At 39.7% G+C, this 26,487-nt stretch overlaps 1 protein-coding gene across 1 annotated transcript in view; it reads right to left on the bottom strand.

Annotated features, from left to right (window-relative positions):
- HECW2 (HECT, C2 and WW domain containing E3 ubiquitin protein ligase 2) overlaps positions 1-25,356 on the bottom strand; it is a gene marked incomplete at its 3' end in the record, with an annotated part of 62,575 nt that extends 37,219 nt beyond the window's left edge. The window contains 6 exon segments of the mRNA XM_010136630.1: positions 1,877-2,046; positions 3,429-3,504; positions 6,115-6,209; positions 15,252-15,359; positions 24,931-24,967; positions 25,321-25,356. Coding sequence (XP_010134932.1) covers positions 1,877-2,046; positions 3,429-3,504; positions 6,115-6,209; positions 15,252-15,359; positions 24,931-24,967; positions 25,321-25,356 — 522 coding nt within the window.
- Between the last annotated feature and the right edge of the window lie 1,131 nt (positions 25,357-26,487).

The following is a 26,487-nucleotide window of genomic DNA, read 5'->3' as shown; positions in this document are numbered from 1 at the left end:
TTCCCTACAAAGGAACACTATCGCAGTTACCCTCTTCATCAATTTGCAAGCAGTTTATGAATATTTCATCACCAAGATCTGTGCTGCTCTGTCAAGTCTGCCTGAAGATGGCCAAGAGATTCAAAAGTGGTACAGGGCAAATATGAGCAGGCATGCTGGCAGACACATGCACATGTACACAGTGCAGGAAACAAATTCCCTTAGGAAAGCAAGCTTAAGAACCAAAGATTTTTATTTTTTGTCTAGATTTTAAGATATTTCAAATAAACAAACAAAAAAGTATGGTATAACCTACTCAGAAAAGCTGAGGCCATCTGGTTATATTTCTGCTATCTGGTATCTTTAAGACCTCTCAGCAAATCACAGCCTAAGTACAAAACTTAATATGCATCTGGGTAGATAGCTAAAGATGTACGGAACAACAAACAAAAGAAGGAACAACTCTTCAGTTTAGCTGTAGACACCAGCTAAATATATGAAAAAACAGCTATTAAATTGGGTCAGGAATAAAAACACTTCCTCACATTGGGCAAATGACAGAGCCAGGATCCTGTGTCAAACAGAAAAATTTAAAATTTGTCACTCTCAGTTTGCTATCAAATTGCAAATTATTTTGCAGAAAGGAGTAGATGTCAACCAGGATCAATTGTGCACCACCAGGACAACGTACATAATGGGATCATAAGGTGCTGTCAGAGCAATGCTATAGGGAGGACTCAGCAGCTAAAGGAAGCTGATACAACACGTGCACCAGTGTACATTATCATTTTTCTAATAAGCTTCGAAACCAAGGAGAATTGGAGAAGAAAAAAGGGGGAAAATAAGAGTAGATTTTCTTTCTGTCTGCTGGATAGATGGATGGACAGGCAGGAAGATGGAAGAATCAATTTAGAGATTAGAACTCTGATTTTTTTAAGACTTTAATACTTCCACACATCTACAGGCTTTCCCTCAACCAAACTCCCCAGAACAGTGCGAATGGTGGCCTTGATCTTTTCTGCTTTACTGCTTGTTCAGTTTGATTATGATTTGTGGGAACACTTCCCAAAGCCCACTTGATTTTCCCATCTTCCTAAAGAACATATTAACAATCATCAAACACAGTACAGGCACCTGCTCCTTACTAAAAAGGCGCAGATCAAGAACGCTGCCTGCCATCCCTGAAAGAGTTATGGACTTGTGTCGGTATTTTGTTTCCCATATAAACATTTCTCTTCCAAGCCACAGCCTGGCTCTTCCATGCTCAAGGATAGTTGTGGGACTAAGCTCCTTCTCAGACACCTGCACAGCTCACCCAGTACAAAACACATCTGGAAAACCGGCTTCTGCCAAACTGCCTTTTTTTCCGCCCTCGCTGAATGGTGGTGCAATGCCTCCCTAGGCTGTTCTTCCTACAGCAGCACAGACAGATGCTACATCAAAGAGCATCCCCTCTGACTGACAAAACCAAGAGCTTGCCACCTGCTATGCACAATATCATTTCCAAACGAATAGTTGCTGCAGTCACTGAGCATAAATGCTTAAAATAAATGAGCCTTAAGTACCTTTTGTTAAAGAGTCTTCTCACAACACAGCATCTATTTTAATTAGTTCTGCAATTTCAAGAAATCGACAGGGCTATTGGATGAGTTCAACTCTTGTTAGCAAAGAACAGAATGAAAACCTTCAGCTTCGATACACAGCTGATACACACAGATGATCACTGCTTCTATCCAACAACAGGGCTCCTAAAATCATTACAATTCTGTGTCATTTAAATAATTACTTACGAAATAAGCTCACAACCTTCAGAAAGTATGGACTAACGCACAAAGAGAAAATACAAGCTTGGTACGCAGGATCAGCTGGCAGACAACTCTCAAAAGCGATACATTACCTCTCTGTGCCAGATGGGATTAGTTGTGTTACTGATGATAGTTGACCTTCGCTCCTGGCCATGATGAGCAAAGGTAGGAAATGTACTTTTCTTGCCTGGCTGAATAGACATCTTTAGATAAGGATCAGGGTTGAAGAACATGCCTTTTTTAAGTCCAACTGCTCTAATATCTATAAAGCAAAACAAAAAGGAAGGAAGGAAAAAGGAATTGAGTAAATTAAAGTCAGTTCACAAAGTAGTACATTCCTGAAATATTACCTAGGAAATCAATTCACCATAAACTACTAAATAAAGTAATTTATTCAGATGTTAACTGGATCCAGTGTACAGAAGACAGTTAAAGCAGGAAGTCAAGTGTTTTCCCAAGAGAAGACAAAAAGGAAAGCTATCAACATCCTCATTTACATTTTAGCCTCCAGTCATTTACTAAAAAAAAAAACCCACTCCCCAAAAAACTATGAACTTGTAGCTCCCCTAAAAACATTTTTCTCAGTATGTAAGGTAGTTCCACTCTTAAAAAGAAAAAAAAAAACCCCAAACCAAAAAACCACACACAACACTCAAACAGTACTTGCTCTGTTTCTGGGTAAGGGGCTGATAAAAACTCCAGGGGTGTAAATGGGCTCTAATGCATCTGGCACATATATACTCAGGTGAGCAGTTCACACGCAAAAGTCACTGCTCTAAAATAAAACGCCACACCTGTGGATTCAGTAAAAAAACCCAAAATCCTACGCAATATTCAAAATTAAGCCACACAATAGAAATGCCATGAACATCAGCCAATAAGCATTTCAAAATTACTTTAGGGGACTCCTCAAGCTGAGTCACAACCTTCTATAAAACACAATAAGCTTTTCAGAATTCACAAGCCAATTATTTTCATCGTACTCTATGTGAGTCCACACAACTTATCAGCTTCTATCCCAGATAACTGCTGACAGGCAATTTCAAAAAGGTGGTGGCGTTCTGCTCTACCATTACAGTCTTGAAATGTTTTCACTGTCAGCTCTTCAAGATTCAGAAACAAATTTCTTCTGTCTTTGCTCAAGCTGAATAAGTTTTAGTCTCGCACAGGACTTCCTGTGGAATAAAGTACTAATCAAAAAAAGTGAAGCTGGTAGACTGTACCCCTGCAGCTGTTTTACTGTAGTGACAGCTTGGCTCCGTTACAAGTATTTTCTTTTTCCTTTCTAACCCACCATTTGCAGCCATTACTTTTTTACTACTTCAAAGAGACGGAAATAGCTTCTGTTTTATGCAAAGGCTGCGTTTACCACTCTTCAGTCTGAGAGGAACTGTCCCTCGTGCAAACTGGAAATTTCTCTAAATTTGGATCTTGCTGGGATCCATCAAGCCCATTTCTTTTACTCTTGGAGATTCATGATTCTGGCTTGTTTCCAACAGAAGTTCCAAAGAAATTACATGGTTCAAGCCACTAGAGTGTGCTCCTACAGAGGCAAATGAAGAAAAGTGTTCCACCTTCGCTGTGATTTAAAACAGCAAGGGTTTTTTAACAATAATGTGTAAAATATAGAGTACTGTTTTTTACCTGAGAGGGTAAAGCTGACTAACTTTCTAGAATGCTGGGCTCCAGAAGCACCTTCATCTGCGCCTTCTACTCCCATCTGTAGAGAAGAAAAAAAACGACGTATATCACAGACATTTTCGTCTGCTTTGTACATGCTTGAGAATGATAATGCAATTGTAAGGTTGTATGCGGGGAAAGAATCTGACCAACTACTACCTACTACCAACGACAGGCAGAGCTACATTATTTGTTTCTAGGAAAATATCTATTATGCTACACACAGTGCTAATACACCAGTGCTTGAAATCTTCCAAACAGAACACATACAGGCTAATACACATGCAGACACGATTAACTGGAGAAAAGGAGACTGTATTTTCTTACAGGTTTTCCTTTTGTAAAATAGACGCAACAGTATGGGTTGATAATACATACCAAACACTGAGCTGGGCAGTGACAGCGTGTGTAACTTTAGTCACTTTCCACAAATACATAATTTACTGTGCGACAAAAAAAGCAAGGGATCAAAGAAAGACTAACGAAAGCCTTCAGTTCCATTAACAAAAGTTCCTTTTAAAGAGAAAAGTACATAAGGTATCGAAATACAAAGTCCTCTGATCTACTGAATGATAAAAAATTAAGCTGAATAAACACTCGCACACTTATGTGTGTAGACGGAAGTAATGTAAAGCTGTTTTGAGCAGTTGAACACTTGTTTGAAGTTTTTGGTTTGATAAATTATCCTGGAGCTGTGACAGCCCTGAGGAACCCGCTTTGCATTAACCAAAACCGTAATCACTCCTTTTTTTATTGCTTTAAGCTATTCAACATAATTAGCTTTCAAATACTTCCCATGATGATCAGCAAGCACCCAGAATTTCATCAGAACTAGCAAACACAGAATTTCTCCCATTGCAAAACTCAAATACTTCATACATAACAAGCAGTTGAACAAAGTGATGAAGAAACAGCAATGATGTTGATGCCTGACGTCCCCATGGGCCTCAGTGGTCTTGAGAGGAAACACACCGTGCCAGTAAGCACCAACCATCCCATTCCCTTCCTGCAATGCTGACTCCACAACACAAGCCCATTCTCAGAGCAAGGTATTTCTCGAAGTGCTCAAAACCATCCCTTTTCCACCAAGCGTGACATAATTACACCAGTGACTTATATGGATGTATAAGTGGTGACAGCTGGCAGTAAAATCATGAGGGCATCAAAAGCAATGGGTTAATTCCAGCCGGATCAGTGTCCCCTCATCAACAGCCAGATTCCCTGGCAGCAGCAAGGGACGCACCCCGCTGGGATGGTGACGCTGCCCAGGCAAGGCCAGCAGAACGCTATGTATTCCAGCTTACTCCTTTGGCTTATTCTGACACACATTGTTTTCTGGTTAAAAAAGTTACTCATCAACAAAAAGACCTTTCTCGTTTTAAACCTATATTTTTTTTCACTCCCTTACTACTTCCACAAAGACAATTTTTGTAACAACAGAACAAGCAGTGCCAGGAGAACAAAGTAGTGCGCAGTGCTTAAGCTCAACACCAAAACCATTAAAATGGTGTGAGGTATTAACATTTAATAATAGGTATAGTTATGTATAACTAACCCAGTATGATATATTTAGGAAGTCCCATCTGAGCTGCCATATGACGTTCTTGCCAGGGAAACAGCTCACTATTAAGAAAAGTCTGCATTGTTAGCACAAACAAATGTTTATATGAAATTACACCTTCTAGCAGGCATATCAATTCTGAACAATACCCAGGACCCCGGGTTACCTTTCAAGGAAAAAAATTCAAATAGCAACAACTGGTTAACCCTTCAAGATTGACCAATGACTCCGAAAGGCAGGTCTCCAGGTAGTTACCAAGTAAATAAATGCATATTCAAACACAGAAGTTCTGATGTCGTTTTGTGCAATGAATCTCAAAAATACTGGTGGCTAGTATGACCAGGTCAAGAAACCACACAGGTTCCAATGATTTCTCTATCCAATATAATCATTCTGATTCTCAATAATGATATAGTGCAGCACGTAGCCCATTTTAATGGTTATTTTGAGACGCATTTTTTCCTTTATTCAAAAGCAGGCTAACTTACTGTCTTTGGATTATAAATTGATTAATTTTAGTGTTTAGTGAAAACACTTTTAGTCTTTCAAAAGAAAAAGTCTCACAGTGAAAGCACAGTAAGACAACAATAATTCTCAATAGTCAGAGAATCATTACATTTCAATGGTATATGAACACTCAAAAAGTTCGATCATTTTTGCAAGACCAGAGTTCTTTCCTGTTTCATTTTTACACTAACAATTGCTATCTCAGAACAGTTTCACTTTTAATATTAACAAATAAGAAGAAATGGAGACTTCTGATAAGGATTCAGTTTGAGTTATATAACCGGTGTGAAAAATAATTAAGGCGTTAAATTCCAGCAAACTGTAAGCCTCAAAATTGAAAGCAACTAAAACCAAGTTCTTAGCATAAGACTTCAGTTAAGCTGAGACTTTTTATTGTTATTTTATCACAAATAATTCAAAACCATGAACATCATTTTCCAGTTTTGATGATTTTTGACAGACAGTGTAATTTATTTGCAAACAATTGCAGTCAAGGGCAAAACTAGGAGCCTTATACTGATAGGTTTGTCTGGCAGTTAATACTATGATCTTATACAAACGTAATGAATAGCCTAAACTTACCATCACAGCAGGGTTTTTCACAGTGATACATGGAGTAGTAGCTCGGAGGGCTCCACTAACACCATGGTAGTATTTAAAACAGATCTTTATTTCAGCTGAAAACAAAACAAAAATCACATTAAACCCTTCACAACCGACTCTAGGCAAAAGCGAGATGGTGAAAAGAACATGTTCCTGTGGGGAGTCAGAGTTCATTGCTGTTCAAGGAGTCCAAGCTTGGGCAGTTAAGTGGTAAAGTCTTCGCTGTAAAAGCACACAGTAACTGTAACTGAAACGTATCTTCTCTCAACCTGTAGAAAATCGGAAACCTGCCTCAAAGTCTGAATAGAGTTTTTAGCTAAAGAGCTGGAAAATGATACCTTTTAAAAATATTTTTATTATTATTACTAAATTTTAATTAGATTTCTACTCAGTCAGTAATATAACAACTAAAATTTTCTCAGTTCTTGCAGCGAGATGTCCATGGTCCCTGCTGGGTAAGAAAGGTCTAAGTATTCACAAGCCACAGATCACACAAAGCCACTTTTGTATGTTCTGTATGCGTCCTGAGGGAAGGAAATTAGTATTCATCTCTGAAGACAAGCCTATTTCAAAATAATAGGGTTAATGCGAACTATTATTTTCATCAGATTTGTATGTTAGAAATAAATAAATAAATACACATTTTATTCTTAAATTATTTATTCATATGAAAACAGAGACATCTCTGCGCAGCCTTATACACATGCACTGCTGATCATGGTGGAAAGCTATTAACGTGCTGTTCAGTGTACTCCTGAAAGCTCATTCTATATGAGCAGGGTCCATCATTTGGTGACCTGTATTCAGAAATACTTCAAAAGGAAATTAAAAATAGAGCAGCTGGCTCTCTCCTTTTTGTGTACTGGGTCCTTCTGTTAACTAACATACAAAAAAAAAAAGTAACTTACCTCATTCTGCTGCTTGTATTTCTGCTGCTATTTCAATATAATCAGCTATGGAAAAGACTTACTGAGACATTGCTACTTATAGTACAATTCTTGCCAGACTTGGGAAGACACGTGCATGACATATCTGAAGGAAGCTTGAAGCACTTTATACTGAAACACAGGAGAGTTGCACCATGTTTCTGGTGCCACTGAATAAAGTTTTGTTTGCTAAACTGCATTTACTGCAAACAAAGCAGTACTATGTTTAACCAAAGCCTGACCTCCACTGCTGTTCCTCTGCATTCTTCCAAGCCAGCAGAACAGCTATAATTATGGCTGCCCTTGATGCAGTGGGATTTTCCCTATCTAGAATAACGTTTCTGTTTTCCTTCTCCGTTGGGATAACTCTTCTGCGTGGGCTCCATCAGGGTTTACCTCTGGCTACAGCGACAGCCATGGCCAGTCAGAAATTACAGCAGCCAGTTCAGACAGACTGGAGGATGTGCGTAAAAGTCTTGGCAGTTCAGTTCCTCCTACTTGGTTTAACAATATGTCGGTAGTCCTAAAGTACAAAACTGCAATATTTTGTATAAAGTTTTGGGACGCATACAGCATGATTCCTTGACGGCTGAAGTATTTCATCACTACAAGATAAAATACCTACTTATCCCTTCTCAGAAGGATCAAAAATCCATCCTGCAAGCCTGCTCAGCCAAAAAGCACTGCTTACTTACTTGTTTTTAAATTTGCCACAGTTATCGGCCAACAGTTATTTACTATCTTCCTCCCAGAACAAAGAGAATGCACCTCAGCACCACCCTTCAAAGAGTCTAGTTGACAGTGCCTTCAGGGACTTACGAGGTGGAGGAGCTGCTGGTCCCACTTCCTCCTCCTCACAGCTAAGTTCACACACAGAGTCAAAACATGTTCATATCCACCAAAACATTTCCATCACAAGCTTTATAGCAAAATTCAAAATGCAGACAGGATTTCTAATCACCTACAAAGGTTTAATCAGAACTAAAAATTATGGGTCAGGACCTGCAGGTTCTTCCTAAACTGAGCAATTCTGCTGACCTATCAACAATGCTTATACCCAAATGGACACATGAGAATTTCTAGCTCACATAAAATTGGACTTTCAGCACTTGTGGAAAACTGGCTGGATTTAAACCAAGTGCCAGACTTTCTCCATTTGCATATTATGTAACCAGGACACAAGTCCTGAGTATCTCTTAATCACACTGTTAATGTATTACGACTACATGAGAGCATGGAACTATTCCAGCAAGACTCCTACTTTCCAGAAACATTGGTAAGCTTCATTGTGATCCAAACTATTTTTCAGACAGTTTCCGGACAAGTCTGTTGTCACTATCTTCCCTCAATTCATCTGAAAAGAACCTAGCAATGGAATGGTTGTCAGCTCCTGCTTCTAACCACACACAGTCCACCATGCACATAACAGAAGTTTGTTACATATTCTCCCTGAACCGACACGTACATTCCCCTAAAGGATGAAATGCAATACTATGAGCTTTGTATCCTCAGATTTCTTTCTCTCAGTGACTTCTATGAGTGTACAGTACTTTTCCATACCTGTATGTGATTGGTAATAGAAGAAAATAATACTTAATTCAAGGAATATTCCCTTTCATATAAACTAAAATAAAAAAATAAAAATTTTCAGGATTAATCACTATAAATAATTAGAAAAAGAAGTGCACTTAAAAACATAATGTGAAGGTTTTTTTCTCCCACTTCCCAACAGAAGCAGCATTTAGTGTGCGCTTGATTCAGCACTACACGCAGGAACGACAGACCTGCTATTAGTGTTTTGTCCACAGGATTAACACAAGAGAAGCTACACTTCAAATTCAGCATGAAATTTAAAAAATGGCCTGCCCATCACATGCATGCCCATGTTGCCTAAGTGAATACAGGTTTGCAAGACTGTATCTTGTACATAGCAAGAATATAATCCCTTCATAGGACCAGAGATACAAGGAAGTTTTTTCATGGCTAATAACGCTAGAAACTGTAGTTTCTAGCCAGAGGAACCATCAGTTCAAAACAGCTGAGGATCGAGCTGTTTGATACTGCTTGTACTGTGTTATCAGAAAAAAACATTTATTAGATCAGTTTTATCTTGATGACTGATGGGATTCCTGACCTCCAGATATTCTGAAAATAGGTATCTGTGGCTGTTCCTGATCGAGCTCCTCTCAGCCTACTACCTATAACCAAGGCCCCACAAATACACAGACCTCTTCAGAAACAGTAACTTCAGTTACCTGCAAACAGGATTTTAATATTTAGACTAGAGTCGAGTTCAATACACAGGCTTCCTTTGAACTGGTCCATACTACAGAATGCACAGTAGCATGTGTCATGTGTCACCTACAGAATGCTCAGAGCTTCTTTCATTTGCTTTCATGTGTTTCCTTTACAGAAAATTGCACTTCTCTTATTTCTTTCCTCCTTCCTACCTCAGCAAATTTTTTACCTCGCTTTTTATGTGATTTGTAATGAAAAAGTTAACAGCAGTAAATCCGCCAAGGGAAAGTCATCTGTACCTGACCACAGGACTATTTGCTGCCTCATTAAAGAAAAATATGACATTTCAGAACAAAAAGTATTTTCATTCATGGGGGAAAAAATGACTGTACTTGTTGATACCACACAAGCCTCATTGCCCTTGACATTCCTCCAGACATCACACCAACTGCAAGAAATTCCTTCTTCATTTAAGACAAAAATGAAATTAGGTTATCCATGATTCTTGAAAAATTATCACACAGCCATATTAAAAGTGATATAGATGTCAATTAATCTGAACACACTATAAAATCATAATCTCCTTCTTTAAAAGCCAATAGCTGTTATCATTTTAGAACTGTAGTTCTATATAAAAATGTTGGAATTAACAAAGGTTTCTAGGACTCAAGCATTACCATTTGAATTTCAAAATAACTCCTGCATGAATTATAGTGTTGTACTTTCCTCTCTGGACTACACACTCTTGCCTCTTCAATAATAAAGAGATCAGCTTACACCAAATAATAGCTTGCTTTTAAAACATCACTAATTCCCTGGAGTCTCCCACTTTAACTACCTTTAACTTTGCCCATCAAAAAATTGCTTTAGGGTAGAAAGATACTCCAAACACACAGTCTCTTAGCATGACAGTTCATGTTAAGTGAACACAACCTCTTTGTTTGGACATACAGCATTCTATTCTCTGCACCTCTGTAACTATGTTATTATTCGACTATACTCCACTTAGGCAAAGCATTTAATTATAATCTAACCTTTAAAACAAAACACAAGAGATATTATATGCTAAGGAATCAACAAGGCTTGCCACAAATGTAAAAAATACAAGACCCGATCCTATTTCAGTTATTTATGATACATAAAAATAGCTGTTAAGAGAAAACAGATATAAATAGCAGAAGAATAACAGAAGTAATTCTAACTCCATGAATGCGTTTATAAATAGGGTAGGGACAATAACCATGAGTCCCCAGACAGACCGCACAGAGGAGCGTTCCAGACTCTGAACAATTTCATGTGAGAAAACCATGACCTTTACAGAATTTAATTCAGTGGTCACAAAACATAAAGACTGGATACAAGCAATGAATTATTTTGATAGAACATTCATTAACACGGACCACTTTGGTCAAAACTACGAAAAATACTAATCTGTGCTCATAGCTCTAGTAACAACTCTGCTACAGCAGCCCTTAAAAGCTAAAAGCACATCAAGTTCAACTATCAAACTGTATTTTTTTTACTCTTCGATATATATATATTAGCTTTTTTTAACAAAAAAGCGAGCTGGGAGTCCATCTGCCCACTACTGACTACGGCAGTTTCAGTCTGAATACACTACTTCTGCAAAAGTTATAATTTCACTGAAATAGGGGCTGAACGCAGAGAACTCCACAGAAAACCTCACTTGTGACATGATAGCAGTGTAATGCAAACACGTATATTAACAGGAACATAACTCAAAGTCTACTCATACCACAAACCCAAGACTTTAAGTACAAAACAGAGAACGTCTGTGCAGTCACTGCATCCCACAGTATTGTGGTGTGGCACCAGCAGTAATTTAACCAGAAGCATCCCAAGGGTGATTTGGAAATAACTGATGTCACAGGACTGGCAGTCTCTGGATGAATCCCAACAGCTGCCACTACGGATTACTGCTCAAGACAGCAAAGCCACAGCGTCGGTAAAGAAAATATATGCAAAACAGTGTATTCATATTCTACTTACAGTAATGAGTACAACATTGAATGTTATAAATAACAACAGAGACATGACACTAGAGGTAAAGTAGGTGAAGGTGCTTCTTGTGGATATTGTAATTGATACGCACGGGACCAAGGCTGTGTAACTTGTAAATACAAGTCCAATACAGTTTCAAAGGAGGCTCTTGGACTGTGCCTGTATCTAACAAACCACGTAGGACCACGGCAGGGACTCACGTGTGACTCATATGACCACCCACACTGCTGAACAGTGACCATGCACCCCCAACACGGGGGAAAGGGTTGGCTGCACGGGTGCAAGCCACACTGTGTCACTTGCTCCCAACGGCAGAAAATAGCTCCTGGCCCGTTTTACCTGCTAGAACACGCACAGCTTTTAACTTCTGGGGACTTTGCGTCTGGAAGCACATAAGCACCAGTAATCTGCTATTCTATACTGAATCTCCCTCCCATGGCACCTCTGACAGGACCTGTCATTCCTCATATTGCAGAAAATTGACTCAGAAGGTGCCGTTTATAAACGAGCAGCAGCTTTTATCAACTAGTCTTCATAAAACTCAAGCTTCCTTTCACATGCTTTTTCTATGGCAAGTCTTTCCATGGATCATTTCACTCCATCTTTCTGCCTGCTCTGTTCTCCATATGGAATACCATCAACTCTGGTCCATCATGATGCCCCAAAGGGAGCCCATGCCATCCTAAGCTCACAGACTGCTACACCCAGATAAACACTCCACCATTGAAAAATCACTCCCGGTACAACTGCAGCCTCTCTTGCACTAGAGACTAACAGGCCTGACGTACTTAGTGACCTGAACAGCCTGATGCCACGCTAAATACCGGATGACCGTACCAAATGTGAAAGCGTTAAGCTGTGTTGCACCTTTACACTGTCAACACTCGTTCAGAATACTTCTCCTTGAACTTGTTCTTTCCATTTACAGCAGAAGGTTGAAAACTGTAGAGCTGCGGCCATGTTTAGTAATCCTGCTTGAAGGAGCCATCTGATGAGTCACTGTTTTCCTTCCCCCACGTTTTAGCAAGCCTCAGAGCAGGATGCTTTAAAGCCACCTCTACTACGTGAGGAAGGAAACAGCATCTCAGGCATACTGATGCTCAAATTCACCTTCTTGAATCTCTACAATTACTAAGTTCCCTTTCATGCTTATATGGCACTTCGGCTCCTTCCCCAGGGAAAAGACAGAGGAACACGTGCCTCTGTGCTGGTTGGCTCTGCAGTTCAGAGCCACTCACTTTATCTCAAGGTGACAGATTACGGACACCAGCTGTTTGTGATGGTGAGCTGGACTTCTACCTTTGCTAGTATTCTCCTTTGCATACTCTTCCCCCTTCCCTTCCTCAGCCACTCACCTCAGAGGCTGCTTGTATTTCTGCAATACATTAAGTTCATTTCTCGTTATTCCACTGTTGATTCCTTTGATTGTCCCTTCTCAGTGTAGAGTCTACAGATTTTTTTTTTGTGCTGATTTTTGTCTAAAGGAAGTGAGTTTTCTTGATTGTCTTGTTTTGCTAATTTTGGATAATTTTGAGGGGAATTAATGTCTGTTTTTAGTATGAAGATTAGGAAACTCTCCCTGCCCCTCTTTCTGCAGGTTGCTTGATCTGAGTAGAGCAGATGGCAAGCTATGCCTTTATATGTTACTCGCTTGAGAAATGGGAGATGCTGAATCCATAGGGAGGGATTTTAAGAGAAATAAATGGAATGACTGGAAAAATCAGTTACAAGACTGCGGATACACAGAAAAATGCTTACTTAAGGCCTACCTTTAAACATCAGCATAAATTCCACAGACCTCAGTGAAACTATTAATAAGTTTGCAATTATGCTCATGGAAAACAGCTTCCCAAATTAAGGCATAAGAAGCTTTTCTTAGAAGATACCAATCTGAGGACTGCAGAAGGAATCTGAGGCCCAATCCATCTGACTCCCACTTACTAACATTAATGCAATTAAAATGGCAATACTCCTACTGCATGAGATTCGTTTGCATATGGCTCATTAGCGATGCTATCAGCCTCTGCACTTCACCTTACAGAGATGATACGTTACTGGTAAAAAGATGTGTAATGTCCCCAAGCTCTGGAGAAAAGGGAAAGGAGACAGCAGAGGGCTACAAAGATGGTTGGGATGGAGAAAATGTGACCTATGACAAAAGAGTGAAGGTGGCCTTGTTTAGTCTTAGGTGGCCTTGTTAAGAAGAGGAGGTTAAGGCAAGACAAATACTATAAACTCAACTCTTTCCAGTTCTATCAGAAGATTTTTAAAAGAGAAATGGCCCCAAATTTAAGCTTTGGCCATTCAGATTGGATGCCAGAGAGATCTTTTTAGCTGTAACAATACTGCAGCATTGGAAAAAGTTACTTACAGCATCTGTGAAATCTCTCCTTGAAGGTTTTCAATACTGTGCTTTACAAACCACAGCTGACCAGGTCGAGTGTTGGTCCCAGTTAGACTGCATGCAACCAGCATTCCCACGCTGTGATTAGTCTCCAGCTGAGTTTAGACTGATCCATTTGTACATTTTGTCCATGCTGGTCCCCCAGGCATTGTTGCCTCTTATTGGAGCTGCTGCTTCAGAAATTCAGGACACTGCTGCTGAATCTGGGATTGTTCTCTACTCTCTTCATTCCCAGAGAAGCAGTCAAGTTGCTAATGATCTGCTACACAGCATTACTGTAAGGAGTAGGTATGATAAAACTCTAATACCATGACCTGTACCTGATATATTCTGCCTCTTAACAATGAGGCAGTAACACACCATCCTGTATCTGAACTGCGCAGCCTCCTGCTGCCTTTGCCTAAGCTGTGATTTACTGATCTGACAAATAAAGAAACAAAGAAGAGCAGCTACCTGTAGTTACATCAGAATTGCTTTGCCATCTATAAGCTAGAAGAAAAAGCCTTGCTGAGCAAACATGGTCACATATCTTGGCGCCTTCTAGTTTAAAAAGGGCAATCAGAAATTCAGTTAAACATTTCAGTGCAATTTTTGGCCTCTCACTAGAAATACAAGTGTCACTGGTGACATATTTATCTACCATACTATGTGCTATAGTAACATATGCTCATAAACATTCCTTTTTACAGTTCTCAGCTGCTGCATAATGGCTCCTCTTGTTCACTGTATGGCAGCAGAACTGTTCATTACTAAAGCTAATCACAACCAAAGAACATATATCCTGCACTCTTTCTATCAGCTGGTTTCCAAGTGAACTTACTTGCAAAGTGAAAAGTCAGTTGCAGCTGATTTTAAATCAAAACTCCTAGTTCTTGAAGCATTAGCCAAGATTACTCACATGAGCTAAAAATGTTGTTCAAGAGCCTCATCTCTGTACATTACGGAGCAATACATAACCAGCCAAAAGACAAACGTCCTTGAAGTCAAACTGCCGATATTGGCAATGATACTGATTGAGTAATATGGACAAGAAAGATGAGGCAATGAACTCTGCTAAAATACACTTTAATCCACTTTAATATACCACTGAATCTGGCACCAGGAAAGTTAATTATCTTCATCTTCAGTTCAATCACGTTTTCCTATATGGGACTCCTGAAATCAAATCCAATTTTACCCTATTAAAGCTTTTTTTGTTGTTAAAGAACTGCGCTGTGTAATGCATAGCGTAACTTGGCGAGATTCAATGATGAGTTCTACAAATAAGAAGTTGTTATAATTATTTATAGCACAGGGTATACAAAACCTCTTGAAATACATGTATTGCTATTATATCAGTTAATTAGAATAAAAATTTCTGCCAAGACCTATGATTAGCAGCACTGCCACATACAGTGAAGTAATAGAGTGGGAGGGGGGTTATTTTGGTTTTTATGAAGGAAGGTTCACTGTGAGGCTCAACATGTGGTAGAGCAGCTCACAGGCATGCTTGCCTTTGGGTATGCAATGGACAAACAAGTACTCACATTCCATAAAATAGGGGCCAGGTTCGATTCGCCATACAATTTGTCCTTTTTGTGTTCCAGTCACTCCCCGGTTCTTGGAATCCCAGAAATTGGCTGGAGAGTTCTCATCTGAAAGAGGAAAGAAAAAAAAAAGTCAAGTAGTATTTATAATAGTGGTTTTCTTGGCTTTCTGTTTCAAGAAGCCTAGACAGAAAAAATTACTTGTGGTTAAAAAAAAAAAAAAAAAAAAAAATTAAAAAAAAATAAACTAACTGGCAAAAGATAAATAGCTTCACTTTTACAGCTGATAGAACAATTCACGCAGAGCGAGCAGGCATATATACAGCCAAAGTATGTGGTTTCCTGCAGAAGGTGACTTGCCAGTGAAAAGGATTAAATTCCAAAACCTCCCAAACTCATCAGAGCTGATTGAAACTTCAGAGTTACCACACCATTTTACGCAGCAGTTCTGCTCTGCAATGTCAAAATCCAGCATTCATTCCCTAGCTAGGACGTATAGAATTGCAACTAGAGGTATCAAGACTTACTTCATTTTTTTATATATTCCTGTGCTTTAGAAACTAGGGAGAGTATTTTTTACACATACACCAATAAATCTGGCACTATCAGTCTCCTGACAGGTACAATATCATTCCCAATCAGGGAAGTGGAGTTAGAGGCTCAAAGTGCACAACTGCCACTTTGTAAGTCAAGGATACAAGTGAAAGATACAGCAACGCACATTCAGAAAAGAATGGAGAAGCAAACGGTAAGTCTCTGCAGATCAGCTGGGCAGTATCAGTATTTTCTTCTCTAGAACTAAGCTTTTTGTCCAAACAGTAACAAACACAGGTCTTGGGGTTTGTGTTCTATTTACCAGCTTGTGGTCAGGCACCCAAAACTCTGAATGAATGAAAGAAAACCAGACTAAGAAGCTGTCTGAAAGGGTGCGAAGGTTAGTTATGATGACCCAGAGGAAGCTGACGTAAATCCAACCTAACTCTTTTCTACAGGAAGTTCTTTGGAAGTCTGCACCATAACATTTTATAAGTACATTAAGACAGCTGTTTCTTAATTAGACAATTACAACCATGACCTCAAATACAACATCCTAATTCTTTCCAGTGGTACTTTATATTCCTTAGTCTTACTTAAAAAAAAAAAAAAAAAAATCTATTTTATTACACACATTTGAGTGCATTCTGCAATCTTAAAAGACTTTACTAAGAACTTAATTTATGGTGGCTTATCCATTCAAGCATGTTGTCTTTGTACTTTGGTAGGAACTCCTGCATAAATAAGATTACAGAATTGTTACCTGCATTTTAGAAATCCATACGCTATTTATGAAAAAATAACAATGCAGCTTTGTTACTTTTATCTTAAAAATATAAACTTACACTAAAGCTTCTCTTTCTCCTTTTCGTTCTGACTGCTCACCTCCGCACATGCATGATAACTCTACCAAATCACCACCAGTACAGTCTGTACATTCACACCCCACCAGAACAACATGTGAAGCATTACCATACATATGCTGGACTTCAGGGATTGCTCAAGAGTAAGCTGTGCACCCTGTGCACAACCTGGAAGAGCTCTGGAGAGCCAAGAGGTGGCCCTGGCAAGCTTCTGACATTTTATGCCTCCAGGCAAGGGTGACACTGAGAATCTGAACATCTCAACATCACAATGGGTCAAGAATAGTTTCATAATTATCTCAATGACAATGGGAAGGGACAGGAGGGTTCTCCTAAAACCTGTGATCCTTGAGCTCTGGGAAGCCACGAGATACAGCTTAACTTCCAGCCAAATCGACAGTACTGCCTATTCTGGTCCACCACACAAGCTTGGTTATCCAAACATCGTTACCAAAAGCCAGCAGACTCTTCAAAAAGTCCACAGTTATCTCAAGCACAGAGAGTTTTAAATTATTCAGTGTTCTCATTACATCTAGGTAAATAAAGCTGTATTCTATGACAGACAAACATCTCCCCTAGCATGCTCTAAATCTTCTGAATTTCTGTATTTAATCGGTTGGAGAAGAGCCTGTTCATAATTCTAAGCAGGAGTACAGCTATTTGGTGTATTATAACCATAAACACAAAATATTTTATTCTTAACTTGTTCAACAAATCAAGGAACTCTGAAGCAATGAAATATGCCTCCAACAGTGAGATTTCCAACATTAAGGCACAAGCAAATCGGTACCTAAATCAGGTCAATGGTAATTTTAAGAAGGTCATTACTTGAGTTTCAGAAAAGGTCCTATATGAACCGAGTCTTGAATTCTGAGTGGATAATTACAAGAAAGCAGAACATTTTCCTTACACTTTACTTAATAAAATCCAACATTTAAGCAAGTGTCTGGATTTTCAGATCTTCCATGAAGGCACAGTCTCCTTTGCAGCAAGGAAGACTGAATCATTGATACTCTGCCCGCACCATGCTGCCATTACAACAGAAGACGGTGGAGACAGAGGGGTGAAAAAATGCTGATAGACAACTGCCTGAACAGCTTTGATTTTCTTCTGAAACAGATAAATTTTTTTTCTATTTTCATGATGTTATTCACATAGGGGAAAAAATAACATCACTAATGCATAGGGGAAAATAATTTCAAACCTCAGTTCATGAGTTTTTAAAAAAAGAAACTGAACAGCAAACAATGAAATATCAAATAGCACAAATATATTAAAGGGCACAATACTGCCAACATTTAGTTATCAACACTGCAATAAAAACCAGTTGAACAGTGATAGTCTCAGTAATATTAAGCTGTGCAAAAAAAATATCAGTGTTTGAGAGCATAATAAACAGTGTCAGAATTACCACTATCGCACCTCTCCTCCTCTCCAAAACCTATATATGTATGTACGTGTGTGTATACACACAGATACAAACACTCGCACACACTATATATGTATATATATTCCATAGGGAACTTCAATTCTAAGAAGTTCTAGTCCCCTTATAGCACATAATTGTTGCTGTTTGTGAAACTGGCGGCTGTTCCAGAATCTGGGCCAAGAGGTAGATATAAATATCCCTTCCCAGAACATAAAATATGCAATAAAATACTGTCTTACTGCATTATCTTTTCCAGTGAGTCTACACTTCTGAAAGAAATAAACCAATGCAAGATGCACAGTAAAAGATGTGTCTCCTTGAACACAAAACACTACAGAAAATAACTTATTTCTCAGAGCTGCAACCTCTGCACAAATCGGCATCCGTGAGACATGCTCTGCAATGGAAAGTGGGTAGTAATTATTTTTTCCACTTCACCATCATCACAACACCCTTTAAGCTAAGTTAGATACCAACAGCATCTGTCATAGCCACAGCCTGTGCTCTCCATGTTGGCATTGTAGATCTCCACCTGTGTCCACAGCTCTGCCCTGACTTGACAGGGAATGGGATGCAGCTCCCTGTGGCACACATCGATTTGGTATGGCTATCTTACACGAAAAGCAATATAGAAACACCACCTTCCTCCATCTGCTGGCTAAGGCTCTTTCTAATGCAGCCCAGGATGCCCGTGGGTGGCTTGGGCACACCATTTTCTTTTGTTCACTTGTTGTCCATCAAACTCTCCAGGTCTTTTTCTGCAAAGCTGATTTTCAGACATTCAGCCCCCAGCCTGTCCCAGTGTCAAGGGTTATTCCTCCAAGGAGCACAGTTCGGCATCTCCCTTCGTGTTGTTCCTCTTTGCCTTCAGCCTGTCTGAATGGCAGCACAACCATCTGGTTTATCGACTGCTACTCCCAGTTTTGCGCAAGGACGTTACAGGACTGTGGAAAGCCCTGCTAAGACAGTATCCAATATCAGGGGTCAGGAGGCTTCTGTGCAGTTCGCGTTTTATTCTTTGTGTCTTAACGGCCTGACTATTTCTGTCCTAGGAAAAAGGATAAACCACCTGAAATCCTTCATCTTAAGGGTCATCTTGCATAGCTTTTACCAACAAACAACTGGGACTGCCACTGATTAATATCTGGAACAAGCCTTACAGTCCCAGTGCATAGACTGGTCATATGCAAACAAATGCTCACCTTCCAGTCGCAGTTTCTGTGGACAGTAGTGTTAGATTGTGTGATAAAAGGCTTGTCTCGTGAATACAAGGGATTTTTATTCTTCAAATACCAAAACACTGTAGAAGTAACAAACTCCTAGTGTGGAAACATCACGGATTGCATCACATCATCATTACTGCATAGAAAAATATGTTAAAGTTCCCTATAGCAATCAAAGAGCTTCAAACTCTTGCCTGCTGATCTCTTTTTCTGTAACACATTTGAAACATGCTAATACACATGAGCTCAGAGAGAAGCTGATGCTTAACAGACTCCGAATGCCACTGAACGGTTTTGATTACACACAATTTCACAACTTTCATCTTTTACTACCCCATACAGCTATTCTAATTGAAAAATCTGTGCAGCTTAGCTCCGAAAAGATCAATCCTGTTGGCAACACCATTGTACCCCTGCATAATTTTGCTATCCTCATTTGGGATTTTAATCCCTATTTCTGTGTTTTCATCCCCTTCTGGAAGACATTTTATGCAAAACCTTTTTAAGTGCTTGTATTATTTAAAATTCTAAATTTTCAGATTGTCAAAATGCTGACTTCCTTAGCAGTTAAGGTTAATTTTAACAAAATCTTGGGCACTGAAGATGAGGCTGGTAGATAGAAAGGCTACATATAGTTTTGTCTCACTGAGATTCATGAATCTGCCACTGGATTTCTCCCATAAGCATACTGTTGAGAATGGGCATCCTCAACCTATTTTACTCCATCATTTCACTCAGTCTTTAAAAGTAACAGGTTTGTAGTTAATCTGCATCAGAGGATTTTTCTGAACTTAATTCTGAGCCAACCATCATGAGATCTCTAGGGAGTCATTTCCAATGTAAAACAGAAATCCAACTTACATGCATTTTACTGCATGACTTCCAAAACCTCAGTCCTAGTGCCAGCAAGTGCACTCCGCTTTTTGGTGTGAGCACAGACTTCCACACGGCAAAACAGACTGTCACCAAAATGTAAGATCAGTAAGAACACTCCAAAGAGCACTTACTGGGGATTTTGAGTAACTGCCTGGGAAAATTTGCAACACTAAATTCTGTGCAACATTTCACTTTGATAGCCTTTAATAATTTTAAGTCTAGAAATACCAAAAATAATAAATAAAACATAATCTATGGGTAATCACGAACAAAGTAGCACAATGTTTACTGAACTAATAACTAAACCAATTTCTCCCTTACATCCAAAACATGCTTCAAAGCAATCGAAAACTGCATCAGGACACATTTAAAGAAGACAAACATTACCACCCAAGGCCTCGCTCCTTTTCTGGCAAGTCAGTAAGTAAATTAACAATTTCAAGGCAGAGCTTCACATTTTGTCAACCCATTTAAAGTACCAGGACATACCAGCTACTACCACACAAACAACTACTCATCCAATATGCACAGCTTGTGTTCTGTGATTTTCAGAGTTCCCCAAATCAGTCTGTGATCAGTTCACAGGCTTTCTGATGGAACCAAAACACTGCTCGCAGAAGACAGCATCAATGTATGTAGTACACTGCTGAAATTAAAGATCAACACTTCATCACACCTTCTAGCCTTACCTGGCCATTCCAAAGGATGCCCGTGGATCCTAAGCTGCATTCCTCCATCTGAGCCAAATTAACAAACAAAAAAAATTCACGTTTTACAGGACAGATCCTCAAAATCATATCCCTGTTCCCAATCACAAATGGTATTTTCTACCAAAGTTGCCTTCTGGACCCAGTCTGTGCAGCTCAGGTTTGGAGGCTTTAGCTCTCTTTTAGAACTGTTGCATAATCTCAGCTCCACGAGGCAAGTCTGCCCTCTCCCTTCCTTTCGAAATTTGAAGGAAAGGGTTTTAGAAGCATGCTCTCAAACTCTCTGTCATTTTCTAGCAGTCACACACAAGCGTCTGCCTCTTCTCCTTTAATCAGGGGTTTATCTAGTTTCAAACAGCTCATGTTAAAACATATAAAGCATTACGTCCTTCAAGCTCAGCTATTTGCAGCCACTCCCCTCCGAAGGGTACAGGATGCCGAAGCCCCATCCTCCCTCCACTTCCTTCCTTGCCTTGTCCATAGAAGGATTCCTAAGCATGGCCACGGCCCGCAGTGTGGCTGATGTAAACAGGGGAATCATTAAATCCTAGAAATGACAGCAAGGCAGCCACAGCAACAAGCACAGCAGGAGCTCACTGGAAGCACGGGCTTTTGTTTACTCAGTGTTTTGCTCTCCTGTGCGGCCTCCCCACAAGTCCAGTTCTTTTAGAGAAGGTGAGACTGTTCCATGACATTTGGCTGGGATGAAACTACTCTGAACCCAGGATAACTCAGTGCTCCTGAGCAGGAGGATAAGCAGGTGGCAGAAAGCTGCTATTACTACCTCTCCTCTTGCAGGGTGGTAAATGCCACCTCAGAGCAGGGGCTCGAAGAAGGCTCGGTTTTTGCCTGATGCTCTGAATGCTCACAAGCCTCCTGGTGGATGTTGGCAGCTGACCTACAATGCCACCAACTTATGGCAAGGACCCAAACCATGCCAAAGTGACCCATGGTCTGCAGATCGAGTCCATAAAGGATCATCATCATCATCTATATTCAGATATTTAATATCATGACCCTGAGTCAAAAAAGCAGGAAGGTGTTTGCTCCTCACTGCACAGCAGCAATTTGTTCCCTTGCACAACCAAAATTAAGGTTCACGTAACTCCACTTACTGCCCCTGCACAGTGGGTAAGAAGAGGAAAGACTCCACGCCCATTTCCTCAAGTGCCCTCTGCAACCCCTACATACCACATATATCATGTTTCTGACATTTATCACACTCTATTACATCACACGGCAAGAGCAATTACTCACTTTGTACCCGTGGCTGACAGGATGGTCAGAAATAAGCTGTATTTCTCTAACACTTCACTCCTACTTCAGCTGCAGAAGCAGCAAAAAGGTAGAAGCCATTCCATACTCCCCATCCAAACACTGAACAATGAAACCTTTTTGCTACTGAAGCTTAAATTTACATAGCATGGCAAGACCCTTGCTCTCATTTTCATACACAGTCCTTATTTTGACATCAGCCATTAAGATGGACTATTTCCTTCTTTTTCAAGAATTATACTATTACATTTTGTTTCCTTCCATATGCACTAACACTTCAACGTGGTGACCTGGGCTTCTCCACGTGCCTTCACACAATGTGGTATTTCAAGGCACATCAGCAGCTCAAAGGATTAGTTAACTACAATGAAGGACTAAGATATTGCAAAAAAATAGAAGTAATTTTCTCACACAGATGACACAGTACAATGTCAGGAATAAAGTGGAATTCCACTTCTCCTTATTCAAAGTAAAGACATCGCTGAAATTCAAAGCATTCAAAGATAAAAATAAATCCTTTCACCCACCTCACTGGCAAAAATTCAGAAGCGTAACAATAGGCAGGAAATGACCTCAAGCTTAACCTCTTTCCTGAAAATCTTATTAATCCTCCTCCATAAACCGATGTGCATTTCATTCCCACCTACACTTCAGATTTCACACACGTGCCAGCCCCACAGCACAAGCCCTCTGTACAGCATGGATCACCAATCAGCTGACCAGGCTCACCTGAAAGTAAGGTCTATACAGCACACCTATACAATGCCTGAGTGCTTCTGAAATGCACCACAAAAAAAAAAAAAAAAAGCTATGAGAAAGGCATAACATTAGACAAAAAATTAGGCTAGAAAACCACTGACTAAACTCTGACAGATGGTACAGCATGCCCTCAGCCATAAAGACCATTACATACACAATCACACTGCAGAGAAGTCTCTTCATCTTTGCAAAATGCTAATAAATCACCTACTATTTAGTTCACTGAGGGCCAGCTGGTTGTACAAGCGGGTAAATACAGCATGGAGGATACTTGTACCTCCTCCTGAAGGAACCATCATGGAGCTAAGGCATGTCAACTCACAATCACCCTAGCTGCTGATGGTTTGGGGAAAGTAACATCTGCAGGAGATGAGACAGCCTGATCCCCAGTGAGAAAGGCAAAAGCAGGGGCCACCATGCAGGGAACAGTTTGGAAATTCAGGTTTAGGCCACCAATGGCTACTGAAGTTGGACTTCAAGTAGCCAAGAAGTTACAATCTAACGCACGAGACTAACTCACTAGTGTGTCTGTTATCACACTATAAAGGTTAGAGAAGGATAGCAAAGGTGCAGGAAGTTTACCGAAGAAAAGGGGAGTCTGTCTCTCTCCTGAAGCATCGCCCTTGGCACATTCAGAAATCTTTTCTATTTTTTGTCTTTTTTTTTTTTAAGCACTTTCTTAAAGTTTGACTCTTACACCTTGTTAAAATTCCCAATACAGCCGCATTTTCATAACCATAATTCCTTCTTGACTCTGATATCCAGTTCCCCACCACATCCCCAAACACATCCCAACACCCCCACAACCTTGTAACCTAAAGGTGATTATCTCCTGCTTTTAACTGGAGCAAGTCCAAGAAAAAATAAAACAAAAAAAACACAAACTACCCCTGTGTGTATGAATATCCTAAAGTCCCACTATTCTGCAACAGGACTGTGCAGCAAATCTAGAAACACAAGCCATTTTTTCTAATTAACTGCAAAAGGTTTTTTGGAGTAAATGATGTCAGAGCTAAATGAAAAAAAGGCAAGCTGTATCTAAGCTTTTACGTGTCATATTTCAGCTGCCAGTCTAAGTTTATTGTGGAATGTTTTTCATCATATTCCTTCTCGTCTGCAACCTTATATGGTGTCAGATAAGCACTTATTTGCTGGCAGTGCGGAGCTGCTGAGCTTGCTTGAGCTGCGCGCTGAAAAGGCCAGGAGCTTCCCAAGAACAAAGGGCACGCGTTTTTATCTGTGACCACGTTCCCATCACAAGTCTTTGCCATTTTTCCTGCTGTGAAGACATGATACCAGCAAGGCTGTGCTTTTGTCAACATAGCCTATCCTGCCTCCAGATAAATTCTGTTGGTAAATAAACATTACCAACAAAAGCACAATTTTGCTAGCACAGCTGCAGTCACAGCTTTCTCTGGTGGGGCTGTCTTGGTACAGATCACCTGTAACCTCACAGCCAGCGGAAGAAGTGAGGGGTCATTTATTTCATGGCCTTCATGCTGGTTTTTCATGGACCAGCAGCATCTGGTCATGTATGCAGGCACCCATTGCAGAAAGGTACTGGGGAAACTCGAGGTTTTGCTTTGTGTTTGTTTTCTTCTCGTCAAACATTTCTGAAGTGGAAACAGTGGAAATGACTTCAGGAAGGGCCAGATGGTTATGACAGCCCTGTCGAGTCTCTCATGGGGGCCAGCAACTCCATCCTTCTCCCTCCTTTATATCCTCAAAGTGTACTTGGAACAATTCTTCCTTTGCAATAAGCTCATTATCACAATTTAGTCTGCAGCTGCTCTCTGACAATGGTACACATTTTATTTTCTGAGAACTGGAATATTCGGGCTAGTTAAGGTTTGGACAGCCCTGAGGCGCCCACAATATATAAGAAATCAGCCTGAATGATATAATGATCCCTTCTGGGTTGAATGTTGTTAAAATTTAGGCTCATTTGAGAATCATTACTAGCTCATAAGCTAACCTTAAATACACTTTATTCCATATGTAACTCTCCTGTACCTGACTTAGCTTTCAAAATGAGGGTTTTTTTGTGGAACTGCCAGTAAACACAATTGCCATAACTGAGAGGCCTTAAATAGAGTCAAGATGACTGTGTGCTATTTTTACTTTTTTTGTTTGTTTGTAAATCTAAAAATAAATGACCATTTTGAATTACTATGAAATGTACATCTGCCCTTTAAACATCATACGCATCACTGAAATGCACATGCGAAAAAGGCACAACAGGCTAGAAGAGATTTTTAAAACACACATGTGTTATTTTAAATCTGTGCTTTGAAACAGTTGTGAGTGTCTTTGGTTCTATTTATATTTACAAAATTTTAAAATCAGGTAACAGCAATCAATCATCCACCAAGACTTACTCAAAAACTAGGCTTCAGCACTCACCTTCTTCTCCAGAACACTTTTTGCAATATGCCTCATGTCGGCTACCCATGAAGCACAGTAAAATGCATTACCAGAATATATGCTATTACTGATCTGTGGGTTTGCACAGAGCATTTTCTAGCTTCCCTCTTTCTTTTTTATCCATTCTCCTGCTCTGTTTTCTTCATTCTGCTTTTCTGTTTTTCCTCATTCTGCTCATAATGTAGAATAAACTCCTTCACTTTATAAGGGATTTACAGTCGTACTGGGACATTATAATCAGAAACCCCATCACTGGTAAGGGATGGGGAAGAACTATCTATGGCAATTATCAAGCCTGTTACTATCTGTACAACAAACTACAAAACTTCCTACCCTAATTGACAGCAGCCATCCCAGCCCTAATTATCAGCAGCCATCCTATTTCCCATGCCCTACAACTTAATAATGATATGCAGGTAATTTTAAAATTCACATACATTTTGCAAACTTTTTGGTTTTTTACAAGTATTGTGCTTATTTCCCTTCTTCATCCTCAGGCCCGAAAACTGAGATGATGATACTTTGTAAGAAATTATAATTTATTAACAAATAAATTATAACAGTGTACCCACAGAACAGATAAAACGCCCCCAAAAAGGGAGTTTTTCAGCTGACATCTAGTGATCCAGGAGGTTAGTTTAGGGGTTACTTTCTCACACGGTGATGGTTTGAACCCTGAGCTATTGTGATGGCACCAATACCTCTGGATTTCCAAATACATGGCATCATTCAGCACTGAGTGGAGACAACTAATTCTTCACTGAAAGGAGAGAAAAGACTGCCTCCACATTCCCCAGCTTCACTTTTCATTCACTTGATTATTTCTTGCAGATTCTGGCATTGTCTGATCAGCAGTCTTGATCTGTTCCAACTCTCTGACAGTCAAAATACCTGCTAGTATCTTGTTCTCAGTGTTCAAGTCCATTCCCACATATAATACAGAAACATTTCTAAAAACGTTTTTTTCCTTGCCAGTTCCAAGTGGTTACTCATTGCCTTTTAGAGACCCTTTTAGTTTCTAAAAGTTGTCAATAGAATGTGTCTCGGCAGCACACAACTCTTAAGGATCTTGCAGGATTTAATATTCCCTTAGCAGCTGTTGGTTTTTAAGTTTATCTTCAATATTGTGAGGTGTGTAAGCAGGAA

Source organism: Buceros rhinoceros, unplaced genomic scaffold (genome assembly GCF_000710305.1).
Source record: "Buceros rhinoceros silvestris isolate BGI_N320 unplaced genomic scaffold, ASM71030v1 scaffold2315, whole genome shotgun sequence".
Classification (NCBI taxonomy): Eukaryota; Metazoa; Chordata; class Aves; order Bucerotiformes; family Bucerotidae; genus Buceros; species Buceros rhinoceros.
The sequence above is the reverse complement of the archived record's forward strand: the minus strand, read 5'-3'. Positions and strand labels throughout refer to the sequence as shown.